Source organism: Herpailurus yagouaroundi, unplaced genomic scaffold (assembly GCF_014898765.1).
Source record: "Herpailurus yagouaroundi ecotype Mexico unplaced genomic scaffold, PumYag 569, whole genome shotgun sequence".
Taxonomy (NCBI): Eukaryota; Metazoa; Chordata; class Mammalia; order Carnivora; family Felidae; genus Herpailurus; species Herpailurus yagouaroundi.
In genome coordinates, this window is record NW_024412786.1 from 6,993,619 (window position 1) to 7,017,725 (window position 24,107).

Here is a 24,107-nt window from a genome sequence, read left to right on the forward strand (position 1 = left end):
CGGGCAGGAGTTGGGGAAGGGCAGGCAGAGAGAGAGAGAGAGAGAGAGAGAGAGAGAGAGAATCCCAAGCAGGCTCCACACCCACACGGAATTGGAACTAAACAACCGTGAGATCATGACCTGAGTCGAAATCAAGAGCCAGATGCTTCAGCAACCGAGCCACCCAGATGCCCCAAGGATTAAATATTTTTAAATCAGTCGTCAGCACTTACCAATTGGGGAGTTTCACATCAAAATCAGGTTTCTGGCCTCCCCTGAACGTCCGAGGCTGCCAAACATCACCCACGTTGCCGCCTGGCCACAGAGGGAGGCTGGGAGGGGCTGGTTTTCTGCAGGTGCACCTGACGCTCCCCCGAGGAGCCTTTCTTTGCTGTCACCCTGAGCCCAGACCACTCCTCACCGGTCGCAGAGGAAAGTGAATGGGTCTCTTTGCTCCCCTTTGCTTTTGGGTGAAAAGTGGGAAAAACAGACCCAGAAACCCCCAAGGAACGCACAAGAGAGGGCTCGTTGCCTCGTGGGTGTGATGAACACTGCTTTGTGTTTGATGCGCGACGGAGAGTGTATGGGACTCAGTTCCCCTCCGAGGATAAGAACTCACTCCACCCAGACTGGACCCCTTCTTTGGACAGACGGAGAAACTGAGGCCCAGAGAAAGTGGGCCCCGCCTCAGGTCACATGGCTGGGCAGTAACAGAGCCAGGCCCCCTCCCACGGACGTGTGGGCACATCTGTGACGTTGGGAGCCACATGCCTGGTGGGGGGGGCACCGAGGGGAGCTCTGAGGAGGACGCTCCCCGCCTCAGCCCTGTGGGGCCCGTTAGACACGACCCGGCCTTGCAGACAAGCGGGCGGGCCCTCCAGCGGGGGAGCGACAGGTGGCCCGTGGCCTGGCTGATGGCCTGTCGGAGAGGGGAGGCCGCTGCAGAGACACCGATTGAGGACATTTGGCGGCTTCCTGTGGGGAGCCAGGCCCTGTCTCGCCAGAGAGACCCGGGAGCTCCAAGCAGACAGATGGAGAGGGACCCCTGCAGCCAGCTCGACGGGCCTGGCCAGGCTTCCTCCTCATTAGCGTCTCATCAGGACACTGCTCAGCATCCGTGCCCAGGGAGAAGGCCAACCCCCGCACAGGGCAGCCTCTGCAGAACGGCACTGAAGATGGGCTTTCTCCCTACGCTAGAATATCACCCCCGCTGCCCCTCGCGGGGTCTGAAGGTCCACCCTTAACATCACACTGTGGGGGTAAGGTGGGGTAAACTGAGGGCGGAATGGAGATTGGCTCCCGGGGCTGGGCTGGCCAGAAGGCTGAGGTGGGAAGAGTCTCCAGGTGAAATAGGGCTCCAGCCGCCATGCTGATGGGGACTGGGGGACCCACTAGGCCTCCAGGAGACCCTGGGGCCAGGAATGCCACCTCACACCAGGGGCCTGGCAGGGCACCCTTTCTGTTTCTCCATTATCTCATCATCACCATCACCATCTTCTCCACCATCACTCCTCCTCCCCCTCAAGGCATCCCCAGATCCCCGTCAAGGGTGAAGGGAGGAAGAAGGAAGAGAACCACCCACACCATGCTCCGCATCTCAGCTCATGGCCGCCCTACACCCACCTCTGGGCGCCTCGGCTCCCTCCCCAGCCCCGTGCGCGCGCGCGCACGCTTGCGCGAGCGCGCGCGCGCACACACACACACACACACACACACACACAGTCTTCTTCATTGGGCAGGTCTCTGAGTTCCCGCGACCTGACCTCAGCCACCTCTCAATCCTAACCTGAAACTAGCCTACTCAGCGGGTACACTCACCTGTTCGCAAGCTCAGGCAAGCGTGGGGGGTCAGGAGCCTTGTTTCCAATGTGATATTCCCTGTTTTAGGTAAAGGCCTGTTAGGTGCTCGGGAAACACTAATAGAAGGGGGGGAGAAAGGGAGGGGGAGGAGGGAAGGGAAAGAAGGAGGAAGGAAGGAAGGAAATGGGGGGGGGGGGAGAGGGAAGGAAAGATATCAGAAGAATCGAGCAGACTTTCCCTCTTGGCCGAGACTCACAAATTTCCTGGAAAAGGAAAGCTTCCCAAGCCACACGCAGCTTGATGAAGGGCCTCTGCCAAACCCTACGGTTCCGTGAGGTGAGTTTTGTTCCCTTCCCCAGAAGGCAACCAAAATGGAAACGTACCACTTTGCCCTTCCCGTTCGTCAGACTGGCAGGCTCCCTGCAAACCGATGGCATCCTCAGCGTGCACTGGAGCAAGGTCACTTGAACTCCACGGACTCCCGACTCCTGGGGCCACATCGCCACCAGGCACGGGTCCCAGAGAAGTCACGCAATTGTCCCCCTCGGCTGTGCTCCGGCCCGAGGAGCGGAGGTCCCACCCCTTGCCCCTCGCACGTGCTCGGGGTGCCCCCTTCCTCCTTGGCGGGAGCGGGGCGTCGGATGGCCCCATACCCCACACTGTCATGGTGACATCCGGAAGGTTCTAGCTGGCTCCTTCTGGCCTCTGGCACACAGGGCTTCTGTCCTGGGGTCTACAAGGAAGTCTCAGGGGCAAATGCTGGGAGCCCCTCGCTCCGGCTGATGTGTGCAGAATATCCTAGAATGCCCACAAGGTGGACGAGACGAAAATGAACGTGACAGATACACCCAGGGACGAGCATCTCTGAAGCCAGGGCAGCGCTGCTTGGCGTCTATGTGGGAGTCAAGACGTTGTGGGGCTGGGTAGGGGGATTGTCAGCCTGTACGTCTCAGGGTTGGGCGTGGGGTGCCCACCCCTGCTCCCGGGATTCCAGGCCATCGTGATGTCAGTGTTGTTCCAGGGATCTTGGATATTATACTGGTGGCTCCTGGCATCGCCTCCCACCAGAGAGGCTTTGGGGGCAGGTCCCGGCCCAGACCAGGGAGGGCTTGGAGGCTGAGGGAGGGGTGGTTCGCAGAGCCGGAGTCTGGGTCTCAAGAGGCCACCCGGCACCCCCGAGCCACAGCCAGTCATCGGGCGTCGCCCCTGGAAGGGCCTGGGGACTTATAGCCACGGACCTGTGTGGGGACAGGCTGGAGTTCTCCACCCCTGGAGGCAGCTCCAAAACTTCTTTGCTCGTGTGGGGGGAGCGAGCTCATTCCTGGGGTTCGAACCCACCTCCCCAGTCCCGCCCCTGCCCTGCCGCCCGTCTCCTGGGGGATCCTGGCCCCTCACTGCTCTCAAGATGGGAAGTCACCTGCCTCGCCTGCCGCGTGTCAGCTTCATCTTCTGCTAGCCCCTCTGCGTACACACACACACACACACACACACGTATGCACACGCTCTCCTGGCCCCCCTCACCCCGAGGGTCTCCGTGAGCCTCGTTAAGCCACAGCTGTCCCTCCCCTCTGGGGCACATCAGACGTGAGGCTGGGGTTCGCCATCATCTGAGACATCCTGTCAGTGACCGGGATAATTGAGCCTCGGGAGGGACCCCGCATCCACATCTGCAGAATGGGAGCTCGCCACCTGCCGGGAAGCCTTCTCGTGGGGATCAAACAAGAGAAAGAATGGTTTGCGGTGTGTTTATTGAGCACTTACTACATACCATCAACTCGGCTACATCTCCCTGCACAGATCATCTCCCCACGGCCCCATGAGGTCCGGTAAACTGAGGCACCGGGAAGCTGAGGGACCTGCCCAGGGGTCCGAGGGTGCTGTTTACCAGGCCACACGGGGCAGAGGTGGACGGGACAAGCTCCAGCCGCGCAGAAGGTGGACTGAGCCCACCACCCGCCCCCAAGCCCGCAAGGGGTCACCTGCATGTTGGGGACCTGCCGCTCTCCCAATCCAACCTCCCAGAAAAGGCTTGTCAACCCTCCCTCCCTCCCGCAATGCTGCACACGTTGTCCTGGGCGGGGCTGGCAGGTGAGGGGTGAGCAGGGCTGGGCTGGGCAGGGGAGGGTAGACAGAGCAGGGATGGGCAGGACCAGCCTGGGCTGGGCTGGGCTGGGTGTGGTGCTGGGAAGGAGCTGGATGTCCCAGGGGGGTGGAGAATTACCCTAGGATACAGGAGGGCTCTCCGGTGCCCCTGACTTGCTGTGTGACCCCAGCAGTCGCCCACCCTCTCTGTGCGCCAGGAGGAGGAGAGGCCACGGGAGGTCACGAGGGTGCCCTGACAGGAGGGTCTTCTAGGTGGTTCCCACTGTAATCCCTAAACCAACCTGCCCGAGAGAAGGCGAGGCTGCTGGGGGTGTTAGGTAACAGCCCGGCGTCACCTCGTGTACCTCGGAAGGACGCAGCCACGCTGGAACCAGATCCTCCTGGCGCCCGGGAGGCAGCTTCAGCAGCCGGTCCTGGTCCTGCCGGTGGGGCTGGGGCAGGAGGCCACAGCTGCGGGTTCCGGAGAGTGCAAGGGCGGGGGGGGGGGGGAGTACAGCGAGGATGCTGACCTCCACAGCCCCCGGGAGCTGAGGTCCCCTGCGGTCACCCCCTGACCCTGCCGGCCACCGCACCCTGCCCCCTGCCGCACAGCCCCCGGGACCGCCCCCCGGTCCCCGGCCACCAGTCAGACACTCCCTGCGCACCTTGGCCAGCTCAGGAGCGGCAGGGTCCCCTCCAAGAAGACCCGGCTGGGGGGCCCGGGGTCCGTGGCATTGGCTGAGCCATCTGGCTGGCACAGCCGGCGGCAGGCGGGGGGAGCAGAGGAGACCAGCCCGGAGCGGGGAGCGAGCCTGCGCCCCTATGCCTTGCTGCACGGTGAGTGCCGCCCGGGGAGGGGGCTCCCCCGGGCCCGCGGGGAAGGGCCACGCGGCAGGTGGGGGTGGTGGGCGCTGTGGACTTGGGGAATCTGGAGCCGCGTGGGGAGGGGGCCGGGGAGCGGCAGGTGGCGGGAGCGCCCGGTTTTCTGCTGACTTCTTCCAAGTTCCCCGGGGGCTGGCGCGCCGGCCAGCCTGGTGCTGGCTTTGCCCAGCGCCCCCAGCCGTGCCGGGCCACCGGCGTCCCGCGGCCGAGCCGAGTGGGCAGCGGGGCCAGGACGGCCGCACCGTGCTGCATTGCACCCACATCCCGGGCGCTCGCTCAGGCCGGCGCCACCTCCAGGGGACCTGGGCCGGCTGGCCGGCCTCCCTTCCTGGGCGGGGATGCCTGGCAGGACGGGAGCTTGGGGACTTGTGGGCAGACAAGCGCCCCCTTCGTGGTCACTTGGGAAGCGCGCCCATCCCTTCGCAGCGACTTTTGGAGGCTTTGCCCTCAACAATTTCTTTTTTAAAAACCAGACTTGGGAAGGGGGGCATTGGCAGAATGGAGGACCAGGCAGAGAGGTGCTCAGGGCGGTGAGGGGGAGATCCTGGGCCTGGGGGGAGACTGTGGGGTCCGCGGGGTCCGCTTCCCCGGCCCCTGAGGCTGGCGGGGGGGACCCTGTGCAGAGCCGGTTCTCCGGGACACCGTGCGTGGCTGGAGGTAGCCTGGCCTCAGGCCTGAGATCTCAGGGGGAGCTGACCCCCAGCCTGAGGTCCAGGGACCCCCGGCATCACGGAGGAGACAGTGCCGGCCGATGCTCCCGTGTGGGACAGCTGTAGGTCACACTGAGGTGCTGGGGGAAGGAGCAAACCCAGCCCCCTCCCGGCTCCACGTTTGGGTGAGTTCCTCACTTCTCCGAGTTTCGTGGCGGCTGCATAGATGTGCCCGTGCCAGGACAGGCCGATGCCCGCCGGGTGCCCGGGAAGGTCAGCGCCCACGCCTCCAAGGCCTCCACCGAGGCGCTCCCTCCTCCTGCCTTTATGTAAGAGAGGTGGCTGCAGCCAAGGCACGCGGTTCAGAACACGGGGCAGGGGCAGGGGCAGGGGGCGCTGTTAGCACCCTCGGGGCAGTAGCGGCCCCTCGGGACCCTGGGTGGGCCGTGGGGGGAGAGGCTTCGGGGCTGGAGGTTTCTCCGGGGAAAAGCAAGCCAAAGAGCTGGCGGGCCAAACAGGCGCTGCATGGAGGCGCTGTGGGGCCCGGTCCCCATGGTCGACCTTCCTCCCAGCTGCGTGTCCCAGGCCACACCCGCATCCGCTCTGTGCCTTGCCTTCCCTGTCTGTGAAATGGGATGGTGGTATGAATACTCGTGCGGGCCTGGCCAGTCGTGTGAGAATTAGGCGAGCCCGTGGGGGGGGGGGGGAGGGTGGCTGGCACGTCGTGACTTCACGCTTTGTGTGCGTCAGCTGTGGTCACGGTCCCTTTAAACAATCGTGAGCTTTGCTTTATTTAACTTTTTTAGAGCGAGAGAAAACGAGCAGGGGAGAGGGGCAGAGGGAGAGAGAATGTGCTCAGCGCGGAACCCGGCACGGGGCTCGATCCCATGACCCTGGAATCGCGCCCCGCGCCGAAATCAAGAGGCAGACGCTCAACTGACTGAGCCCCCCGGGCGCCCCGACAACCATTAGCTTTGCCGTGTGTCTTCTACTCACCTTGGAGGGCAGACACGTCTCAGGTAGTTAGGGGGCTCCTGAAAGGCTTGTAGGGATGAGACCCTGTGCCCACAGGCCGGGTACTTAAAGCCCCTGTGCTCGGTGAGATGCTCCGGGTACGCGAGGCTACACAGAAGGCTCTCTGGGGGTGCCTGGCGTCGCTCTGGGCTCTGACCCCAGGGCACCTGCCCCCGCGGCCGGGCTGAGCCCCCATCCCAGCAGGTAAGACCCCTCCACCCGAGGCCAACAGGGCAGCCACCCAGACCTCCCCGGGGAGCTTCCTGGCCTCTGCAGCAAGGGGACATCAGGTCTGCTCAACGCCCCATCCCCTGAAGGGGCCCCAGGCTGGGCAGTGACCCTCTTAGGAGACTGTGTGCCGCTCCCAGGGCCGGACCCTACCCGCTGCCCCTCAGAGCACGCTGCTCTTGGTTCCTCGACATTCCCAGGCCTCCGGCTGGCTCCCCGCCTTGGCCGCCTGCATGGAGGAGGTGAGGAGAGGAATACCAAGCAGGCGACTCAGGCCCCAAGCAGCCAGGGAAGGAGGAGAGCAGAGGGAGCCAGGCGTTGGGCCCGGGCCCCTCCCCACCACCCCCGGGGGTCAGAGCCTGGCCTCTCCCCACAAGGAGGGGCTGCGGGGCCACTGGAGGTGTTCCTACGACCTTTGGGTGGAGCCTCCGGCTGGTGAGATTTAAGGTCTCTTCTGCAGGGAACCTGTGGCCAAGGGCAGGGCCGAGGTGGGGCGGGGGTGGGGGGGGGCTGGGAGCTGGCGGGAGTCAGAGGAAGAGGCGAAGGTACTAGACATTTTGGGGGTGCAGTTGGGCCCGTGTGAGCAATGGGGGGGGCAAGCCTCCTGGCTGGGCTCTTGCCTCCCTTCCCGAGGAGCCACCAGGGACTGAGACCATCCGGGCCCCACACGGGCCCCCCGTCCCACCCCCAGCCCCCACCGAGGGCTCGGCAGGCGTCCCTCCCCCTCTCCCTCCCCTGGGCGAGGCCAGGGCAGGCAGTGATGCCCAGACCCTGCCAGCCGGAAGAGCCCGCTCTCTGCCCCGCCCCGGGGTGACCCGGGATGTGTCCCAGGGCCCTTCTGGGCCTTGATTTCCAGCTGGCAAATTTCACATCTCAGCGGGCAGACTGAGTCAGAAGAAGCCAGCGTCTTCCAGATGGCAGGCCTCAGCTGCCCCACCCACCCCTGTCACACACACGTCCGTCCTCCAGACCCCTGCCGCCCCGAGCCCCGGGTCCCTGGCTCTCCCCCTCCCATCCCTTGGGCCGCCCCGGCTCCTGTGCTTCTGGGCGCCTTCCCCAGCTCACTGGGGCCCTGCGGGCTGGCTCAGCAGGAGGCCGGCTCCCACCCTGGGAAAGGAACCCACCGTCTCACCAGGGAACCCCTGAGAGATCGGCCCTTCCGTCAATCGGCCTTGCCGCTTGACAGCCGGGGCCGCCGCACCCCACGGGGGATGCACGCCCCTTCTCTGACCAGCGGCTCGTCTGTCTGTCCGGCCATGGCTGTTTTCAGCAAACATTTATGGGCACTGTCCTGTGTAACCTCCTTCGGGGCCAGGAAGGGCAGGGAAGAGCTGCACACGGCCCCCATCTGGCCCCCATGGCACCGCAGGCCCCGGAAAAGAGCTGAGCAGATGGGGAATAGAGCAGTGGGGTACGCGGAGCACAGGGCTCTGTGATGATCGCCGTGACCATGCCTCCCTCCTGCTTCCTGAGGGCACTGCCCTGGGGCCTCCTTGAACCCCCACAACTCCCTGTCAGTAAGGGCCCCGTGACCCCATTTCACAGCCGGGGAAACGGAGGCACGCGGCAGTCGTATTGGTCAGCTAGTGCCGTGGAACAAATTGTCACAAACAAGCGGCTTAAGATGACCCCCAGCTACGGGGCGCCTGGGGGCTCCGTCGGGTCAGCATCCGACTCTTGATTTCAGCTCAGGTCACCCTTCCATGGTTTGTGAGTTCGAGCCCCGGGTCAGGCTCTGTGCTGACAGCTCGGAGCCTGCTTGGGATTCTCTGTCTCCCTTTCCCTCTGCTCCTCCCCCCCCCCCCCACCGTGTCAATAAATAAACATTTAAAAACAGAACTGACCCCCAGCTACTGTTTCCTGTGCTCAGAGCCCCACAGACAGAAATCACGTTGCCAGCTGTGCTCCTCCTGATTCGGGTTATTGGCCGAATTCAATTCCCTGCAGCTGTAGGACTGAGGTCCCATCCGTTCCCTCGCGGACTGCCAGCCGGCCGCCCCGAGTTCCCTGCCACGGGGTTCCTCTACCTGCAAGCCGGCCATGGAGACCCTGTCTTGTGCAGAGGCCTCTCTCACTCAGGAGCCACCCCCTCCCCCGGGTCTGAGCCCCGGGCCCAGCCCTCAGGCCCGCCCCTGGTTTCCCTTTCCATGAACCCAAAGTCAACCAAGCGGGGGGCTCGCATCACTGTCGCCAAGGCATACGACAACATCCCAGGAGCCACGTCTCCTACACTCACAGGCTCCAGGCCCAAGAAGGGTCTTCGGGTCTCCCTCAAATTCCACCCGCCCCGACGTTCGGTAACTTTCAAGGTCAAACGGTTCGCACGGGGCAGAGTGGCCATCACCAACCCAGGAAGCCCCGTCCCGGGGAATCAGCCCCCCAGGGAGGGAGTCCCGAGCCCAGGCCACCAGGCACCAGGAGACACATGCGTGCGGGCACCCGGGGCCACGGCAGAGAACGGAGCGTGGCCTGGAGAGCCGTGGAGGAGGCCTCGGAGGTGTGCAGGGAGCAAACAGCCCAGCGGCGGAAGCAGGGCCGCCTCCAGACCCAGCGCGCGGCTGCCCGGACGAGGGGCCGAGGGAAGCCCCTGGAAGGTGTTGGACGGAACTGAGCAGGGGGGAGACGCCTCCCTCCCTCCAGGCCCTGCGAGGATCTGCGGTGGTTGGGGGCGCGGCGAGGCCCTGGAGAGGAGGCACAGCGCCTGCCTGGAAGTTTGGGAGCGAGCAGGGAGGGGCTGCTGAGAGTGGGCCCAGCTTGACCTTGGGCGGGCTGGTCAAGTTCCGCCCGCCTGCTCGCCGTCTGTCTGCCCAAATGGTGCCCAGGAGGTGGGACCTTCCTGCTTCGCTCCCCAGGGGGGTCGAAAGGTGCACCCAGGGCTCCGTCCAGGGCACCTTGGTAACAACAGCCGGGCTGAGCCAACTCGAACCCGCCACCTGCCGGCCCACCTGCAGAGCAGACCGGCTCCCGGGGCCCCTGCAAAGAGAGGGAAGCCAGGCCCCAGGCCCAGGCTCCGAAGGCCCCGCACCCTGGGAGACGGTGGAGCCACAGCCACATTCGCTCAGAGCCTCCTGCCTGGGGCCCGCGGGCCGCCCCCACCGCTATCCGGACACCCTGCAGCCTTCGGGAGCCAAGGGCCTCGGCTCGACGTCCTTGTCAGCTGTGCAAAGGAGAAGTCAGGACCAGCAGGCCCTCCTGGCACAGACGGGGCCTGTCAGCCGCTGAAATCCCAGCTCACCCCACCCCCGTCCCCGGCCTGGCAAGGCTGTCTCCTCTCCCTCGTCTTGCGCAAGCTCCTTCTCATTTCTGTCGGCCCTGCCCGAGTTCTCTGCAACATCCGGAGGGTGCGGGGCACACGGGTGGGCGAGGCAGGGGTTGCTGCGGCCGGTACATCAGCAAGGAGGCCTTGCAAGGTGCCAGGCGCCGGGCTAAGGGCTTCCCACAGATGCCATCGGCGAACGCGCGGCCGGACCGCCTTGGTGTCCGCGCCGGGAAACCTTCGAGGGGGTCTGGAGACCCTTATGGGCGGCACCTCGCTGCAGGGGCTCAGAGTCAAGCCAGAAAGTCAACAAAGTCACGAGAGCTGGGTGGGTGGGGAGGGGGGGCAGGGGGGCCAAACAGGTGTGAGCAGGAGGGACAGGCGCTCCCCGAAGCAGGTGGTGAGGGCCTGGACCCGCGGCCTGCTGGGATCCTGAGCTGGTGAGCCCCCCACCCGGCCCCTGTCCTCTGCTGCACCTGAGATGTTTTCTCCTTTCTGCAGGCCGGAGTGGTTTGGCCACTCACAGGCCAAGTGATCAAAACCTGGCCTCAGGGCCCTTCCGACACCTGCTGGCCACCTGTCACCCCCTCATGGGCCCACCTAAGACCCGTGTCAGGGCGCTGGGGTGCCTCAGCCTTCTACCTGCACCCCTAGGTGCGTATCAGTGTCCTGGGGCGGCTGTAACCCAGCCCCCAGACAGGGGGCTGAACAGCAGGCATTTAGCGCCTCCCAGACCTGGAGGCTGCAGGTCTGAGATCACGGCCTAGGCAAGGCTGCTTCCTCCCAGGGGCCGAGGGGAAGTCCGGTCCAGGCGTCTCTCGCGCTTCTGGCGGTCGGTCCTAGGCCATCTCTGGCGTTTCTTGGCTGGTAGACGCATCACGCATCCCTGCCTGGTGTCCCGGGCCGGCCGCTTCCTGCAGGTGAGCGTAGCCAGTAGGGGGGTGAGCGCCCTCCCTAAGCAAGCCCTCCGCCAGCCCCAGCCCTGCACGCCCACCGGGCGGCTTCCAGCCTGTTCTCGCCCCGCCCCGGGCATGCGTGAGATTCTCCCTGCTCCCCACTTCTCCCTGAGCAGCTTCCTTCTCTCCAGTGACCAGCAGAGGTCACCGTGGGGTAAGGGTTTGCAGAACTGGCCACTGGAGATTCTGCGGGATCCTTTGGATCCTTTCGGTGCAGAGCTGCAGGGGGGGGAGGCGGGTGCAGGAGGAGCAGGTGGGCGGGGCCGAGGCCAGGCTGGAGCCAGAGGCCGCCTACTTCACAAGGTGAGAGCCCCTTGACGGGCAGGGGGGACAGCTCTGTGCGTTGATGACTTGATGACGATCGCTGTGAAGGACCAGGGCCAATGCCAGCACCAGTCCCCACCCACCTTGACCGCTGAGACACCACGGAGCATTAACGGAGTGCCTACTGTATGCCAGGAGCGCCTACCGTACGCCGGGCACAGGGCCCTGCTGTTCACGGGCATTCTGTCATGGAACCCTCCTGAAAACCTGGCCAAGAAGGGGTGTTAAAATTTCCATTTTACAGGAGGGGGGCGTCTGAGGCTTGTTGAACAATAGCCCCATGGCTATTCTTTTTTTATTTTATTTTATTTTTAAAATTTACATCCAAGTTAGTTAGCATATAGGGCAACCATGATTTCAGGGGTAGATTCCTTAGTGCCCCTCCCCCATTTAGCCCCTCCCCCCCCCACAACCCCTCCAGTAACCCTCTGTTTGTTCTCCGTGTTTAAGAGACTCTTACGTTTTGTCCCCCTCCCTGTTTTTATATTATTTTTGCTTCCCTTCCCTTACGTTCATCTGTTCTGTGTCTTAAAGTCCTCATATGAGCGAAGTCATATGATATTTGTCTTTCTCTGACTAATTTTGCTTAGCGTAATACCCTCCGGTTCCATCCACGTAGTTGCAAATGGCAAGATTTCACTCTTTTTGATGGCCGACTAAGACTCCATTGTATCTATATCCCACATCTTCTTGATCCATTCATCCATCAGTGGCCATTTGGGCTCTTTCCATCCTTTGGCTATTGTCGCTAGGGCTGCTGTAACCATGGGGGTGCGTGTGTCCCTTCGAAACAGCCCACCTGTATCCCGTGGATAAATGCCTCCTAGTGCGATTGCTGGGTCGTAGGGTCGTTCCATTTTTAGTTTTTGGAGGAGCCTCCCTACTGTTTTCCAGAGTGGCTGCACCAGCTTGCATTCCCACCAGCAGTGCAAAAGAGACCCTCTCTCTCCGCATCCTCGCCAACATCTGTTGTTGCCTGAGTTGCTCATGGGAGCCATTCTGACCGGTGTGAGGTGGTGTCTCAGTGTGGTTTTGATGTGTATTTTCCTGATGATGAGTGATGTGGAGCATTTTTTCATGTGTCGGTCGGCCATCTGGAGGTCTTCTTTGGAGAAGTGTCTATTCATGTCTTTTGCCCATTTCTTCTCTGGATTATTTTTTGGGTGTCGAGTTTGATAACTTCTTTATAGATTTTGGATACTAACCCTTTATCTGATATGTTGTTTGCAAATACCTTCTTCCATTCTGTCGGTTGCCTTTCAGTTTTGCTGATTGTTTCCTTCGCTGTGCAGAAGCTTTTGATTTTGATGAGGTCCCAATAGTTCATTTTTGTTTCTGTTTCCCTTGCTTCCGGAGACGTGTGGAGTAAGAAGTTGCTGCGGCCAAGGTCAAAGAGGTTTTTTGCTGCTTTCTCCTCGAGGATTCTCATGGCTTCCTGTCTTATGTTTAGGTCTTTCATCCATTCTGAGTTTATTTTTGTGTCTGGTGTAAGAAAGTGGTCCGGGCTCATTCTTCTGCGTGTCGCTGTCCAGTTTTCCCAGCACCCCTTGCTGAAGAGACTGTCTTTATTCCATCGGATATTCTTTCCTGCTTTGTCAAAGATTAGCTGGCCATACGTTTGTGGGTCCATTTCTGGGTTCTCTATCCTGTTCCATGGATCTGAGTGTCCTTGTGCGAGTACCATACTGTCTTGATGATGACAGCTTTGTGATACAGCTTGAAGTCTGTATTCTTTTTAAAAAAAATTTTTTTAACATTTATTTATTTTTGAGAGACAGAGAGAGAGAGACAGAGTGTGAGCAGGGGAGGGGCAGAGAGAGAGAGGGAGACGCAGACTCCGAAACAGACTCCAGGCTCCAGGCTCCAGGCTCTGAGCTGTCAGCACAGAGCCCAACGCGGGGCTTGAATCCACGAACCGTGAGATCATGACCTGAGCCTAAGTCGGATGCTCAACTGACTGAGCCCCCCAGGAACCCCTGTCCACAAACCCCTTTCGGATCAAGATGAATAAGGTTGTGCCTCCCAGTAAGAATGCCGAGCTTCATAGTGAAAGATCCCAGATAAGCTACTGGCAAACATTCACACCCTTAGTGTGAATTAGCAGGGAGAGAGCTGTTCCGACCAGGTCAGAATAGCACTCAGAGCCCTGGGTGTCCAGGAGCCATTAAGCATATCCAGAGAACCTCATACTGGGTTTCGGGAGGGGGGGGTCCCTAAGTAAGGGAGTGCACCTGCAGGAGAGCCCCAGAAAACAGCAATAACCCCACTGGCCCTGCAGAGAGAGGAGCCGTCACCCTCACCCCTGCCCACCCGGGGACCAGGGGGCACATGGCAGGGCTGCAGAGACGGGCCCCTGGTTCTGCCGGAGCAGAACCTTCCCTCTGCCCATCTCAGCAGGGGCCCCCGGCCAGCCTGGAGGCAGGGCAGGGGACAGAGGGGCTGCGGAGGCGGGGAGGGTGCCGCGGAGAAGCCAGAGTCCACAGATGCCTGGAGCTCACTTGGGCCCGCCGAGAAGACTCCATCCCCGGGGCCCGTACTCGGGGCTGGGGCAGAGGTGCCCACTGGGAGGGTCCCCTTTCTGCCGCTCCTCTCTCTCACCAGGAAAGGGGTGGCCTGCCCTGGGTTGGGGGGGGCAGGGATCATCGTTCCTAGAGTGCCCCCATCTTTGTTTGTCAGGAAGGCTCTGACCCAGGGTCCCTAAAGACCTACCCTGGCTGGAGGCCAGAAAGTGCAGGAAACGGCACTCGGGCCAGGGGGAAGGGGTGGGGCTGGCTGCAGGCCTGGAGAGTTTCCCGGCCACGCACCGCCGCCCCCCTCGGCCCCCGTCCCTGAGACGTGGGACCCCGTGCCAGCTGCACCCGGACTGTGTCCCTAGGGCTGGGGGCTCCTGCTCACTCTGCACACACAGGCCCGCTCTCAGATGCGCCAGCCTCTTCCCCTCCTCTCCGGGTGCAGGGGGGACCCCGGTGACTTTCTGGGGTCACAGACCCCTGGCGGGTCCGCCCGGCTCCTCCCTTGCGTACCCCCGCCCCGAGCCCAGAGCTGGAATCCCAGCAGCCCACAGGGGTGGGGGGAGTATGCCACTCGCAGTGCTTTGCTCCAAGTGACCTATTTCTAAAATAGAGAGGCGTTTGTGCGTGTGTTGGGGGCGGGGGTCATGTACCCACACCCACCGGACCTCCTGCTTCCGTACAAGGACAGCAGCCAGATCCAGCCAAGCTGTCCCTCCCTCCCTGCTCCTTCCATTCCACGATCCTTCGTAAGTGGCGGGGGGAGACCTTCGCACCCCAGAACCTGCGCGACTGGCATCCGGTTCCCCGGGCCCTGGCTCAGCAAGTAAGCCAATTTGAGCTGAGCTGTCTGTGGCCTGCCTGTGGCTTTGGAGGTTGGGGGCCCCCCCAAGGGACCCAATTCATCTGCCTGGCTGTGCATTTGCGTCACCTGGGGTGCTTGTAAAAACTCCACCCCCCCCTCCCACCAATTACCCAGGAGCCCCTGGGAATGGGGGTTGGGGGGGGAGGCCCTCTCCTACTCTGCACCTCAGGGTCCTGGGCGGGCTCCTAGGTGTCGGGGAGGGGCTTTACGGAAGGAGGTGGGGACTCCAGAGCCCCGACTTGGAAACCAGGTCGGAAATAAGAGGGGCCGAGTGACCCCAGCGCGGCTGTCTGGGGAGCCACCCGCAGAGAGCAGAGTCATATCTTCGTGATTGGCGTGGACAAAACCTCCCTGTCCAGAACCCAAAGAGCAAGATTCCCCAGGACCAAGGACCTCAGAATCCCCTCCTTCTCACAGGCTGGACCGTGAGCCCCGCCAAGCCCCCAGTCCCCTCAAGAGCCCGACAACCCACACGGATGGGGCTCCAAGGGGACTCGGGGGAGGTGAGTGAGCCAGGGGATGTCCGGGAGGGCTTCCGGGAGGAAGCGAGGCCAGAGCCCAGAGCTGAGGGAGGGGTGGGCTCACGAGTAAAGCGGCCCAGCCTGGGAGCAGCGCGTCCCTGCGGAGGGAGGATGCCAGGCACACGCCGGGCTGAAGGACGTGCCTTTCCGTCGTTCTATTGTTTCCCCCCTTCACATTCTTGGCCCACGTGCAGTCAAGCCCTGGCGTCAGCTCCCGCATTCACACCCCTTGGCTTCGTTCGAGAAGCCGCGGGTTCCCAGACGGCCCGCGGGGACCGCTCCCCGCCTCGCTCAGAGCCGTCCCTCTGCACAGCCCTTCCGACGAAGCCAGGCCGGGGAGTGGGCACCGGATTTGCCGCCCACGGCCCACGTTTTGAGCCCCTGATGGAGCAGACGAGCTAATCTTCTGCGCCACCTGCCTCTCCTCTTATGGAACCGTAGCTGCTCCCCAAACCGCATTCCGCGGCCACAGTTTTCCGGACCTCGTGCTCCCATTTATGTTGACGTCAGCCGGACCTCGTGAACACCCGGGATCGGAAGGCTTCGAAACCCGTGGTTCCCTTTCAAACCACGTTTATTTTCGTTAATGAAAACCTTCAAAGAAGAAACTCGCCCTCACCCACACCTGCATCGTGGAACCGGAGCTGGCAGGACGAGGCAGGCACAGCCCGGCTTCCCCAGGCAGCGGAGTCACCCGCGTGGGAGGCTGCTGCCGCCGGCTCGCCCACACACGCATCAAGAGTCAACGGTGCGATCCCCTCCCACCGAGACAGGCTGCAGCCTCCGAATCCTGGAGGGAATGCACTGGAACCTGGTTCTGCCCCTGGCGCCGTTCAAAACGGGGCAGTACTTTTGAGCGTCCCAGCTGGAGCCCAGGTGGGCTTATGCCGGTTACAGTGCATTGGGATCCTCACCTCCTATGATATACACAACATACCTCTGTTAACGTGACCTAAATGTGTGTGTGTGTGTGTGTGTGTGTGTGTGTGTGTGTAGCTTCCGTATTGCATGCAGTAACAACTTAATGAGGATCTCCCTCAGACAATATTTGGCTTTATTAAGAGCCCTGGGTAGGTCCTGTAGCGTTAAGGTCAAATGCCCTCCAAGACGCACACAGAATAGCGTTTTGCTGCCTGTCTGGGCTTCCCTTAGACACAAAATAGGCCATCACGATGGGCTTTTGTGAACATTTGTTTCTTCCACATCTCCCCTAGCCGCAGTGCACCAACCGCACTCTCCGTGGACGCCTGCCTGGGCTCGGGGGGGAGCTGCTCGGGGAGCCGCGGGAAGGGCGCTGCTCCTCTGACAGTCACCATCTGCCCTGAGGGGCGTGGGGCGGTATCTCCTTGTGGCCTTGATTTGCATGTCCCTGGGGACTGGCGATGTCCTGCGTCTTCCCATGTGCTTATTGGCCATTCATGCGTCTCTTCAAGCCCTCTGCCTGTTTTCAAATCGAATCCCTTGTTGTTGAGTTGTAGATCTTTATGTATGCTGGATACTAATCCCTCCTCCGGTGTGTGCAGAGGTTTTCTCCTTCTGTGGGTCCCTTCTCACTCGGCGGGTGGTGTTCTGTGATGCACAAAAGTTTTCAGTCTTAAGTCCAGTTTGTCTACTTTTCCTTCTGTTGCCTGTGCCCTTGGCGACACATCCAAGAAATCGTGCCCAACCCAGGGTCATGAGGCTTTCCCGCCGTGTTTTCCTCTGGGCATTCTTTCTATAGCTCTTACGTTTAGGGCTTTGATCCATTGAGTGAATTTCTGTACATGGTGTGAGGTAGGGTCCAACTTCACTCTCCTGCACGTGCGTGTCGGGTACCCCCAAGACCATTCCTGAAAGTCCCCCCATTGGACGGTCTTGGCAGAATCTGGCAGAATCTTGCAGATTGTTCGACCACGTGTGAGGGTTGACCTCTGGGCTCTCATCCGTTCCATCAGTCTGTGCGTCTCTCTTTATGCCACTGCCGCGTTGTTTTGATAACGTAGCTTTTGTCAGAAGTTTTGAAATCAGGAAGCGTAGATCCTTCAGCTTTGTTCTTTTTATTCAGTATCGTTTTGGCTGTTCGGGGGTCCTCATGATGTCATATGAACTTTTGGATGGATTTTTCTATTTCTGCAAAAAAGTCATTGGGATTTTGCTAGAGATTGCATTGGGTCTGTAGATTGCTTTCAGGAGTATTGAAATCTTTTTTTAATGTTTATTTACTTTTGAGGAGGGGGAGGGGCAGAGAGAGAGAGGGAGGGAGAAAGAGAGAATCCTGAGCAGGCTCCATGCTGTCAGCGTGGAACCTGATGCAGGGCTCGATCTCACGACCCTGGGATCATGATCTGAGCAGAAATCAAGAGTCAGGGGCGCCTTGGTGGCTCAGTCGGTTAAGCGGCCGGCTTTGGCTCAGGTCATGATCTCGCGGTCAGTGAGTTCAAGCCCCGCGTCGGGCTCTGTGCTGACAGCTCAGAGCCTGGAGCCTGTTTCAGATTCTGTGTCTCCCTCTCTCTGACCCTCCCCCATTCATGCTCTGTCTCTGTCTCAAAAATAAATAAATGTTAAAAAAAAATTAAAAAAAAAAAAGTCAGACGCTCAACCAGCTGAGCCACCCAGGTGCCCCAAGTCGTACTGACATCTTAATGGGCAGTTTCTTTTTGCCCTGGGCCCTTTTCACCTGCTAACCAGGTTTGGGGTCTGAAGGGAGAGAGGTCACTGCAGAAAAGCAGATACACAGCTTGTCAGAGTCTAGTCCCGTGTGGCCTGTCACAGCAGCCGCTGGTCACACTGGCCCAGGCAAACCGATGCCATATTCATTAAGATTCAGCTCCCCGGTCACACGGCCGTATTCCAAGTGCTTGGCAAACCACACGTGGCTGGTGGCCACCAAAGTGGGCCACAGAGCTTACCAGACATTCCCATCATTTCACAAAGTCTGGTGGAATCGTGTCGGTCTAGATTTTTTGTTTTTTAAGTTTCCTCCCTTTATTCCAGGAAATGAACAATAAAAAAGACATGAAATCATACTATCACCGGGTCTGAGAATAAACATCAATTGTGACTATGTTCTCTCTTTTAAAGCAGAACTAGGGGAAGGTTTTTGTTTTTTGTTTTTGAAGAGCCCTATCAGCTAAATTGTATCTAAATACACTTCGTTACTTTGACACATCGAGACTTAGAAGGGCTGGGAGGGCCAGGCCACCCGGAATCTATCTCTTGTCTCTATCTTTTGTCGAGCATCCCGTGGCTGGGCTATGCTGCTCGCTTGACATTGATTGTGTGTTCTGTCTGGAGCTGGAATCGGAAACTAGGAAAACAGATCGATTTAGGGACCAGAGAGCGGCCACAGGAGAGACATTTGCACTAATTGCAGAGACGTGGGCCGGTGTGCTCTCCCTTTAATATGTCTGATGAGCGAACCCACCAGTCCCTTGGGTCACATGGGGTCGAGCAGGTGAGGGTCCCATTTTTCAGGTGTCCCTGAGTTAGGGAATTATTGGGCTGAAGCAAGACACTTGATAAAAATACACAGTGGGAAGAAATGGCGTCTGCCAAAGAGAAATTAACGATCAGTGGTCAATATTTTAAGGCTGAGACTTACGACGGTTACCAACATATATTCCTTTTCCGAGTGTAATCGGCACGCAGTACTCCTTTTTTGTCTTAGGGGCGCAACATTGCGATGCGGCGTTTTCATACGTTGGGATGCGATCCCCCTGGTAATCCAGGCACCGCCTGGCACCTGACCGGGGCCACTACCTTGTTGACCGTATTCCCCGAGCTGCGCCTTACTTCCTGGTGACTTATTTATTTATCTTACAACTGGAAATTTGTGCTTGTTGTTGTTATTGTCTGTTTTGTTTTAACCATATGCACTTCTTTTTGCTTTAAGGTTTATTTTTATTTATTTTGAGAGGTCTAGAGAGCAGGCGGGGGAGGGGCAGAGAGAGAAGGAGAGACAGAATCCCAAGCAGGCTCCACGCTTTCGGCGCAGAGCCCGACGCGGGGCCGGATCTCACGAGCCGAGCGACGGTGATCTGAGCTGAAATCGAGAGTCGGACGCTCGCCCGACGGAGCCCCCCAGGTGCCCCTGGAAGTCTGTTCTTTGAGGATCCTCTTCTCTTACTTCGCCTGCCCCCCTCCCCTCTGCTCTGGCAAAGCACCAGTTTCTTTCCTGTGGTCGGTTCCTGTTTGGCTTTGTGTGTTTGTTTTGTGTCGTTAGGGTCTACGTAGAAGTGAACCATACGGTGTTTTTCTCTGACTTATTTCACTTACTGTAATACCCTCTGGGCCCATCTGTGTTGCTGCGGATGGTAGGATTTCCTTTTTTATGGCTGAGTAATATTCCTGTGTGTGTGTGTGTGTGTGCGTGCGCACGCGCGCGCACGTGCGTGTGTGTGTGTGTGTGTGTGTGTGTATAACATCTTCTTTATCCGTTCATCCATCGGACAATTAGGTCGTTTCCATATCTTGGCTATTGTAAATAATGCTGCAATAAACAGGGTTGCAGGTAGCTTTTCAAATTAGCGTTTTCTTTCTTTCTTTCTTCCTTTCTTTCTCTCTCCCTTTCTTTCTCTCTTTCTTTCTTTCTCTCTCTCTTTCTTTCTTTCTCTCTTTTTCTTTTCAGATAAATACCCGAAAGTGAAATTACTGGTCACACATTAGTTCTATCTTGTTAAGTTTCTGAGGAACCTCCATGCTGTTGTCACAGTGGCCGTGCTAACTTGTATCCCCCCACGACAGCACACGAGGGTTCCTTTTCCTCCACATCCTCGTCGCCAGCACCTGTTGTTGTCCGTGTTTTTGCTTGTGGCCACTCTGACAGGTGCGAGGCATTTCCTTGGTGAGGGGTGTCGGGCGTCCTTTCCCGCGCTGGCAGCCATCTGTGTGTCTTTGGAGAAACGTCCGTTCCTGTCCTCTGCCCATTTTTAAATCAGGTTACTTTTTCTTCTTGATAGTAAGCGGTAGGTGTTCTTTATATAGTTTGGATACTAACCCCTGTCGGACGTCCGATTTGCAAACATCTTCTTGCAAGCAGGGGGTTGCCTTACCGTTTGATTGGTGGTTTCCCTGGCGGAGCAGAAACTTCCGTTGGCTGTGATCCCGCCTGTTAGTTTTAGTGTCCGCTGCTCTTGCCTGGGGAGACTGGCCTGAAAACGTCGCCAAGACCGTCATCAGAGGAGCTGGTGCCTACGCTCTCTCCCGGCCTCACACTTAGGTCTGTCACCCGCTTGGCCCGGCCTGTGCGTGACCTAAGGTAGGGGTCCAGCTCCATTCCTTGTGTGTGGCTGTCGTCCTGGGCCTGGCTAAGTGGCTAGAGGCCCACGGTCGAAATATAAACGTCCCCAATCTGCACGGGCTGAGGCTCTTCCCACAAAATAGGGCCTCAAATAAGAATCAAGGCAATTATGGTCAGTTGTTGGGAGGGAGAGTTACAACTCTGCCAGACGGAGGGTGTGGACTTCAAGGAAATGGTTTTCGTTAGGAAGCAGGAAGGAAGGAGAGGGAGTGGGGGCCGCTGGTCGTGCCCACGAGAGGCCTCCTCTGGAGTCTACCTGTCCCCCAAGGGGATACAGGAGCCGCGGGCCCAGCCAGGCCCTGCCCGCCCCCCGGTTGCCCCCCCGCTGCACACGCCCACTCCGGGAATGGTGCCAGGCCCCCAGCCGGGAGCTGCGTCTGGGAGGACTGCCCCACGCTCGCGGCCAAACGCCCCTGGAGAGGACCAGGTAGAGGACCCTCAGGCCTGCAGTGATGGACGTGTCTCCTCTCTCCTCTCTCAGCCCGGACGAGCATTCCCCGGCCGGGCACGCTCCCGGTTCTAGGGACACTTCCAGAGGCTCTGAGGCACGGACGTTCATGTGTGTCCAGCCTGCCCTCCGCGGCTCGCGGTGTCTGCGGCTGCCTTGTCCTGCGCCGGCTCCACGGGGCTGTCACACCAGCCTCGGCCAATGACCAACCTCCATCGTCCTCTGCCCCCTGGCCACGTTCTGGGAGCCACACCTTTGAGGGCTTGGGTCCCGTGGCCCAGGCCTGGCAATAGGACCCCGGGCCCGGCAGCATCTCTGGGAAGGTCTGGAGCTGGTCCTGCACGCGGGGCCCTCTCCGGAGACCTCGCAGGGCCTGGTGTGTGCGGGCAAGCCGAGCCCATCCTACTCACTCCTTTCTGATGTTTCACATTGTTGCTTACCACTTACGTATATACACTTTTCCATCGTTCCCCCGACACGCTTTTGTCAAGTGTGATCACACTCTGTAAAGTTCGCCCTTTTCAGGGGGTAGCGGTTTGAGCTTTGCACACGTCTGCCGTAGTGTAAAGACAGTTCCGACAGCCCCCAGAACCTCCAGGTGTCTCCTCGCGGTCCGTGCACCCCCACCCCCAGCCCCCGGCAAGACCGATGTGGCTCCGGTCCCTATACCTCACCTTTTCCAGAACGCCACGCGCATCATGCCGCACATAGGCCTTTCCATCCACTTGCAGGGCGTTGGGACTCATCCGTGTTGTGGGGCCCGTCTGCACTCTGTTCCTTTGACTAGCTCTCCGCTGAATGGACGTACCACAGTTTGCTTATCCCCTCCTGTGAAGAACACTGGGTTGCTTCGGTCTTGGGCCATTATGAATCGAGCCTCGTGTGGGTGTAGGTTTTTACTGAAATACCCAGATGTGGGATGGGCAGGCCCCATGGTCAGTGTGCTTTCCTTTAGGAGAAACCACCAAACTGTCATCCCAGGTGGCAGCACCATTTTGCACACACACACACACACGCACACACACGCACACACACACGCACTTCGCCGCCCCTATGAGCAACGTGTGAGGGCTCTGCTGCTGCACAGCCGGGCCAGCACTGGGGTTCCTTGCCTGCGTGGTGGGGGTTCCAGCCATTCTAACGGGCACGTAGCGGCATCTCATGGTGACTTCCGTCTGTAACACCCTCGTGAGCAAAGCCTTCCCGTAGCCTTATTCGCCACAGGTACGCCTTCTTTGGTAAGAAGGTTGCTCAGATCTTTTCCCCCTTTTTATTGGGTTGCTTTTATTTTCTTAGTGAGTTCTGACAATTCCTTATGTATTCCGAATACTGGTCCTTTATCGCATACGTGTTCTGCAAACATGTTCTCTTAGCCTGTGGCTTGTCCTCTTAATGTCGTTAAAGTTTTCTTTTAATGTTTATTTAATTTTGAGAGAGAAACAGAGACAGAGCACAAGCAGGGAGGGGCAGGCAGACAGAGGGAGACACAGACTCTGAAGCAGGCTCTAGGCTCCGAGCTGTCAGCACAGAGCCCCCACGTGGGGCTTGAACTCATGAACCATGAGATCATGACCTGAGTGGAAGTCGGACGCTCAACCGACTGAGCCGCCCAGGCGCCTCTTGTCTTCTTACTCTCTTAACAGCGTCTTTGAAAGAGGAGAAGTTTTGAACTTTGATGAGGTGCTGAAGTCCGATGTATCATCTTATGCTGGTACAGATTGTGCTTTTGGTATTGTAGCTGAGGAACCACGGCCCAACAAAGTCACAAAGAGTTTCTCCTGTGTTTTTCCTTGGAGTTTTGTGCTTTTATGTCTCCGGGTCTAGGATAGATGCTGAGTTGACTTTTGGTTAAGGTGAAAGGTGTGGACCACGGCTTATGTGTGTTTATTTTTGCACGTGGCTGTCCACTTGTTTCAATACTGTTGCCGAAAAGATTCTCCTTTCTCTGCCGAATTGCCTTTGTATCTTTGTCAGAAGTCAATTGACATATACGTGTGGGTCTGTTTCTGCCCCGTTGACCTCTGCATCTGTTCTTCTCCCAATACTGCAATCTTGACTTCTTTGCCTTTAGCGTAAGTCTTAAAGTCAAGCGGTGTGAGTTTTCCAATTTTATTACATTTTTTCAGAACAGCTTTGGATATTCCAGTTACTTTGATTTTCTGTGTAAATTTTAGATTCAGCTTTCACTTTCTATACCAAAAGATCCTACCAGAATTTGGACTGAGACTGCATTGAATCTATCGATCAGTTTGGGGGCAAATTAACATTCAACAGTATTAAGTGTTCCAGTTCATGAGCATGGTATGTCTCTCCATTTATTTCTTATTCAGTGTTTTTTTTTTCCCATCAGCGTTTTGTATTTTCAGCAAACAGACTTTTTGCATATTTTGTTAGATTACATTTATTTATTTTTTTTTTTATCTTTGACAGAGACAGAGTGTGAGCATGAGCTGGGGAGGGGCAGAGACAGAGGGGGACACGGAATCCGAAGCAGGCTCCAGGCTCCGAGCCGTCAGCACAGAGCCCGACGCGGGGCTCGAACTCACGAACCGCGAGATCATGACCTGGGCCGAAGTCGGACGCTCAACCGACTGAGCCACCGGGGAGCCCCTGTTAGATTACATTTAAATGTGTCAGGTACTTTGGTACAGCAAGGGTAGTGGAGACTTTGACGATAATGGTGGTGGGGGGATGATGGTGGTGACGGCAGTGATGGTGACGATGATGGAGGTGACAATGGCGATGGTGTCGATGATGATGATGATAATAGCAGGAGAGGAGTGGGTGGGAGTGGCCAAGCCTAGATCCACATCGTCCTGACTCCAAAGCCCAAGGTCATTCCAGCCATACTGAAATCTTTATAATGCACCTTCCAGCCTCATCGTTATCAGTGGCTTTCAAACCTTTTAATCTCAGGATCCTTTCCCTTTTAAGGAAAAGTAAAGGGACCACAAAGAACATTTGCTTCTACAGATTAATTCGTCAATGTTTACTCCAATTAAAAAATATATTTAATGATTCATTTAAAAATAAGAGTGACAAGCCCATTATATTAACATAAATAATGCACTATTTATCTTCTTAAATAGCGCATTATTCACGAAGACTGTATTTCCCAAAACAAAAGTATTTAGTGGAGAGAGTGGAATTGTTTTGCATGGTTTTGAGAGTCTTTCTAATATCTGGCTCAACGGAAGCCAGCTGGATTCTCACACCTGGTTCCGCGTTCAATCCGTTGCGACCTCGCATGGCTGCAGCCTCTGGAATATTCCCCGTAAGCGGCAAGAGGACACAGGCGAGAGAGGCGAGTAGCA

General features: G+C 58.4%; 1 protein-coding gene across 1 annotated transcript in view; it reads left to right on the forward strand.

Moving 5' to 3' along the window:
- The first annotated feature begins 4,597 nt into the window (after nt 1-4,597).
- Nucleotides 4,598-24,107, forward strand: part of OSBPL5 (oxysterol binding protein like 5) — an 81,138-nt gene continuing 61,628 nt past the window's right edge. Inside the window, exon 1 of the mRNA XM_040466073.1 lies at nt 4,598-4,698. Within this exon, the coding sequence (XP_040322007.1) occupies nt 4,684-4,698 (15 nt within the window). The 5' untranslated portion in view covers nt 4,598-4,683. The remainder of the gene's footprint in view (nt 4,699-24,107) is intronic.